The sequence below is a fragment of the Danio aesculapii genome, chromosome 1 (genome assembly GCF_903798145.1).
Source record: "Danio aesculapii chromosome 1, fDanAes4.1, whole genome shotgun sequence".
Lineage (NCBI taxonomy): Eukaryota > Metazoa > Chordata > Actinopteri > Cypriniformes > Danionidae > Danio > Danio aesculapii.
The window spans coordinates 25,581,851-25,588,180 of NC_079435.1; the positions used below are offsets into that span (position 1 = coordinate 25,581,851).

The following is a 6,330-nucleotide window of genomic DNA, read 5'->3' on the forward strand; positions in this document are numbered from 1 at the left end:
TTCCAAACAACTTCCAAAAGTTGATTTTCATCAACTCATAGGCCCTGTAATTTGTGTTCCGAAGATAAATAAATGTCAAATGAGAGTTCGAACATCAAGAGGGAGAATAATTACTTATTTTTATAAATTTGTTTTATTCTTTGACTGTGGCTTGGTGTGTCAGCCATTATGAAACTTTCCTGTCTTCATAACTAAATGTTGAACTAACTGCACTTATATTTAAAAAACGATGGTAAAATACCACAAATGACTGAAATAACCAATATTCTCTTACCTTTACGCAGGCGTGAAGAATCCACCGTACCAATGGTGTTGCTTCTGAGTGCTTTGTTCCCTCCTGCACTTGTCGGCACGCAGTAATTCGCATCGGTCTCAGACACTGACCGCGGTACCACATAAGTGTCTGTGGGCGATCGCTCAGGTGGGACTGATCCCCCACTCACTGAAGGCTTTGGTGGGCGTGGTGGTGGAACCACCTCTGTGGACCCCGAAACAGCCTCCACTCCAGCTGTTCGGGGAACCTGGTAGGTGGAGTTGCTTCCAGGTGTAGGTGGAATATCATAGCTAACTGACAAGTTCCGCAAATGGGCCTCTAATGAGGGTTTCCGACCAGGCGTGTTAAAGACATAGAGTTCACCAGGTTCACCGTCAGGAATGGGAGGGGAGGTCGCCGATTTCGGCAGCAGCACAGTGTCCTGAGAGTAACTTCGGGGCAGGTGGTACAGGCCCTGCGAGTCGGCCGACAACGACTGCCCGCGTGAGGGAGGAGAATCGTAGAGCCCAGTGGGATGTTGTGTAGGAAAGAAACCATTGACCGGGGCGTGCTTGGAAGTGGAGGAGGTGGGTGTGTAGTGGGAAGGGAGGTTGTCATTACAGTCAGGTTCAGAGGAGGTAGACTTGGAGCAGTCACCATGAGCCCTGCAGAGAAACCAAAGTATGAGATACGGACTGTCAGTTAACAATGCAAATGAATAGCAACTGAACTGTAAAAAAAAAACACTGTAATATTCATGTTCTAAAGCTATTCATGTCATCATGCTTTTTGCATAACAAATTAGTCTTAAATACTAAAATATAGAAAGTTTATTTTTAATAATTAACTGGCACTTAAAAGTTAATGTACACTCAGTATGTCATTAGTGCATAGTAATTGATTGCTGAAGTGATTAATTTTGCAATAATTGTTCATTGAAGGTGCATCCAATTGTTTAGTACCAATTAAAAAATAAAATATGTTTTAATTGCCATGATGAAACGATGAGTATTGCCTTGATGAATTTGTACAATCTGTTGTTTCACTAATTGTGAGAGAGAATTGACACACTTCACTCTGTAGATACACTTGTAACAGTTTAGTTTTGTCGCACAGTGAAAATTACATATAAACTTAAATAAAAATGGGGAATCAGTACCTGTAATGTCCAGAAAAGGACTGAAACCAAGTGAAAACAACAACCAGAAACATCAAAAACTTGTCAATACCCAAGACTGAGTGATTCCCAAGTTTATTTATTTAATCATGCAGCCACTAAAACTACTAGTACTAGTATAACAAAGTAATTCTAAAGCTACAAAAAATAAAAAAATAAAAAAATAAATTACTGAATGCACATTAAATGAATAAAAAGATTATTTGAAATCATTGACAGCTGTGAAAGTAGAATGAAACAATAGTGTGTCACCAGAGACATAAACTGTCTACACTGTGTGAGATTGGTTGTCTGGGATGATGATCAAATACACATTAACAATCAATACACAATATTGACCACAGACGGCAACAATTAAGGCTCTGGAGTCTGGTATACTTTGGGTGAAACTGAAGAATTAATTAGTTTGCCAAAACAGAATTAACTTTAGCTTCAAACTACAAGCTTCAGACACCTTCAAACTACCATTGTGCTTAAGGGCTCTGTCTTCTATGATTTGGAAATCTTTTCCCATTTCTTTTCTTCTTAGTCCATACAAGTCATACAACCATGAGCAAAAATACACAGAAGAGTCACTTTATAGAAAAAACTGAAGTGTATTTCTAAATGAAAGCAACGCTGACACTGCATTGTCATGGTCAATTCTGTCTAGATGCTTGCTTTAAAGCAATCTACAGTTTAATATGCTATATAAATATTTTTAATTAAGGTGACTTTAGTTGATTAAAGTGACAAATCCACAACAATATGATCAGATGCTTTATGTAACTACTGTGTTCTTATTACTGTAATTTGTAGTTATTTTGCTATGGAGAGATAAACGACACATATTTACTGTGCATAATCATCTAAACTCAGTATAATTTAATTCACTATAAAGGTAAACCAAGTTTGTTTTACCCCTCCATGAACATCCAATAAAAAAAGAAATATTGCTGATAGTATATCAGGGCATTTAACTAATCGTTATTAAGTATTACAACCAGGTTAGTGTCAACACAAACCATGCATGTTACATTTTACACAAATCCCATTTAAAACTGTGCATTCGGAGTTTTAAGTACACAATGCAAAAGAAAAACTCAGTAAAAATATTTAGTTTAGCAAGTTACTGAAATAGGTGTGCACACATTTAGGTAAAAAGAACAGTGTCGGGCTGTTGGCCAAATGTGTGTGCGGTTTAGTATTATATTTTTCACACTGATGCTCTTCACTCACTGACTGTCATGAGCAGCGCTCCGGCTCTCACACTCCTCCAAAAGCAGGTATCCCTGCTCCTCCTCCCCTAGACAAAGAGGAGCAACTAGACTACACCACACACAAATAACACAATGAGCCTCTTACTTCCAGATCTTTACTCATAATACCTGAATGTACTCAAAGCTTTCGGTAGAGGTGGGCGGTTTTCACATTACATAACACTGATTTAAATACAACAGACTCAAAAAAGGAACAGACCTACATTACAAACTATTGGATAAAGAAACAATGCAATCCAATGGCAATTGGTAACTTTTTGATTTAGTGGCTAATTTATATGATCTCATTCATACATTCTAGTATGATTTTCCCATCCCCCAGAAAGGGGTAGGGTTAGGGGTGGGTTTTTGGGTGCATGCCTCCTGTTAAAAATCATACATATTCATATGAATGAACTCTTACAAATTAACTCTTTTTTTAACAATATGCACAAAAGTTATGTATGCTCATGAGATCTTGATGGATGAGCCATCTTTTAAACTAGCCAATACAGTGGACCCTCATTATTGGCGGGAGTTATGTTCTAAAAACAACCCGCAATAGGCAAAATCTGTGAAGTAGTCAGCTTTATTTTTACAATTATTATGAAACCCCTCACCATACTTTATATACTTTTTTTCAGACAGGCATTAAAATTTTCACACTTTTATTTCTTGTTTAAACACACTAAAAGTTCCAACCTTCATAGAAAATTAAGTCCAGTATTATAAAATGTAACTAAAGATCAAAACCATTTGATCTTCATTTATTTGTTCTGCAATAACGCCCTATAGCAGCGTAACATCTACCTTCCTTTAGCATGTCCAGAAGTTAAACTTTTTGTGGGATGGTTAGCATCTTCCTCTGCCTTTTACATTACCGCACTTTAGAGTAACACTACAAGCGATTGAAGATTTATGTAAATTTGGCAAACTGAACGAATTCTGTACTGTACAGGAGACACAGCATTGAGGAAATTGATTGACAATGGTCTACAGCCAGTCAGGACGCAGAACACAATGCGCTAATCAGAAAGCAGAACAATGCGCTGTAGGAAAAAAGCATGTCAAATTGCACCAAAAAAAATTAAACATTAAAAAATAATAATAATAAAAATAAAAAACAGAGAAACTGCGAGGCTGCAAAAAGTTAACCGGGTTATAGCAAGGGATCTGGAATATCGCATAAAAGATTTGAGATTAAAGCACCATTTCCATCCAATGAGTCAAAGAGAACAAAATCATCACTTTCTAATAAACTGATGCCAAATATCAAGAAGAAAAACGGAATTTGCTGAGGTACAGAATAAATTACTTGTGCTTCAAAAGACAATGCCAACACACATTGAACGCTGGTGGTGTTTATAGTCATGAGACAAGGAGCGTCAAGACAATCTTGACAGTTCTGGAGGTAATTAATAATATAACAATAATACTGAAATTGTTATGGCAAACTAGAATGATCAAAACAACATGTCAGTTGGTTTAAAAAGTGGTCAGCATGCTGATTTGTCCATCAATGTATCCCATCACATGCATTTTTATCATCACATGACCTCTTAAAACAAAATCACATCACTTATTTTAAAATGTGCAAACTGGAATTTATTCTAAACATGTAAACATGTTTCCATCGTAGTTTATGTGCATACTTTCTTTTAGAATGTAAGAAGTTAATCGTATGTGCATTTTCAAAATTTATATGCATCTTGGCATTTCAAGCATTTTTTAACGCGCTAATCCAAAATGTGCATAAAAATAGGTAAATGGAAACATGGCTTGCGATTTACCTGTTAGGCTCAGGTTTTTTGCTCTCACAGTTGAGCAGCCAAAGGTAGTCCTGAGGCTCATCTAGACTGGAGGATGATCCCAGCTGTCTGATGCTGACGGGCTGGTAAGGAGGAGGGAGATTGGCTAATGCAGACGCCCCTAAAGCTCCCCCCAGCCCTCCACTAGGGGCCATATCCACCACCAGACCTCCTGGCACATTTACATGATGAGAGACCTTTGCGGAGTCTGTAGAAAGAATAAAGGGGTTGGAAAGGTTAACATAAAAGCTTCACACTTTATATGATCACGAGCTTGGAGATACATTTAAGATTAGATCAAACTCAGGGCACCACTGCTTATTCAAAAGCTTTTACTGAAACCGTTCCTGTGCAAAACAAATTACTATTGTGAAAGTGTCTTTAAAGGTTGACTTCTGGTAAGCTAAGAGCACTTTGGAAAAAAAGAACTGTAAATTGATTAAATTAAATTGTGAAAATACAATGTGTGGCTGTGAAATGTACTGCACATACAAAAAATGTACACAAAAATTCAAATATCAAATCATTTTTTGGGGTCGAAAACAAAAATGTGAATAAAAGCAAAAACGATTGTGATAATTTGTTGCTCAATCACATTGTTTTCTGGAGTGTTTATAGAATATTTTTACAAATATTCAACTCTCTATGTAGGTTTGTTTTAAGATGTCCGTATAGAACTCATGATTGCATATTATACGAATCTCTGGGTTTGCTTCAACCAGGTTTGCTATAATCAGTTCCGCCAAAGACTATAGAATACACAAGACATGTTACTCGTATCTTTTTGAATGGGGAAAAGTGTAATGGTCAATATGGTTAATAAAGCCCTGCCTACTAGTACAGGAGCCAATCATCGACCGTTATAGATTCATGATACCTCAGGGGAGCAGATTTTGTGTGATTTGGATGTTAGAAATGAAGCTAAAGAGACAGTTGTTGTTTAATATTATTGCTGATTCCAAATGTGAAATTCAATGGTAAGCTTGGCAAGCAGTTTTGGAGAATTTGATGTTTCCCCAGACAGAATGCCCGAGCATACTGCCCTAGAGGTGTTTCAAAGATGGCCGCCAAGGGAAATGACTTGCCTTAAAGGGACTTATGGACTTGTTTGTTTCTTTTTAAATGTGTTTATTTTAGTCTCCCTTCTTTTTTAAAAGCAGTTTTTTGTTCCATTTACCTCCTCATGTTCTCTTCAAAATAAACAGAATTATGTTTTTGTTTCAAGAATTACAACAGAAAGTGGCCGTAGGTCCTTTCAATACAAAGCTCCTTTTAACTGGAACAATCTTTCTTCTTCTTTTAGATCAATTAAGACATTTAGTCTTTTCAGGACTAACTATATTCCTTTTTGGAAACAATTAGTAAATGTTATTAATATTGGTTCCAATTTAAATGCTTATTGTTTATTTATACGTCAAATTGTACTCTTGATTATATGTTTTTTTGTGCTTAGGCTTTAGGCCAGTGGTGTCCAAACACGGTCTTGGAGGGCAGGTGACCTGGAGAGTTTAGCTTAAACCCTAATCAAACACACCTGAAGCAGCTAATCAAGCTTTTACTAGGGCCGTTTCTCAATATGCGTTCTTTAGCGATCTTGCGTTCTCATGTAACGTCATCATCAACCACCAAAGTTCAGTTCCAAAACTCAAGACTGCAAGAATGAAGCAAGTGTGAAAGTTCCTGGATGTGTTCTTTGATATCGAGGAAGCATCGATGCAGACTTGAGCGCAAAACTCACTCGAGAAGTCCCAGAAGTCATTGCGGCAGAATAAAGGAGGTGGGAATTTCAGTATTTTATAAAGATTTATTAATGTTCAGAGATAACACCTATTTGTCTCAGGAGTTTCCCTAAAT

The 6,330-nt window shown here is 37.0% G+C and overlaps 1 protein-coding gene across 5 annotated transcripts in view; it reads right to left on the reverse strand.

Annotated features, from left to right (window-relative positions):
* Positions 1-6,330, reverse strand: part of gab1 (GRB2-associated binding protein 1) — a 123,686-nt gene that overhangs the window by 24,990 nt on the left and 92,366 nt on the right. For 3 of the 5 annotated variants that reach the window (XM_056457886.1, XM_056457878.1, XM_056457869.1), the window contains exons 4-6: positions 4,459-4,684; positions 2,649-2,738; positions 275-918 (exon numbers count right to left, since the gene is read on the reverse strand). In XM_056457886.1, the coding sequence (XP_056313861.1) occupies positions 275-918; positions 2,649-2,738; positions 4,459-4,684 (960 nt within the window). The remainder of the gene's footprint in view (positions 1-274; positions 919-2,648; positions 2,739-4,458; positions 4,685-6,330) is intronic. The other 2 variants (XM_056457905.1, XM_056457896.1) reach the window with 1 other exon arrangement.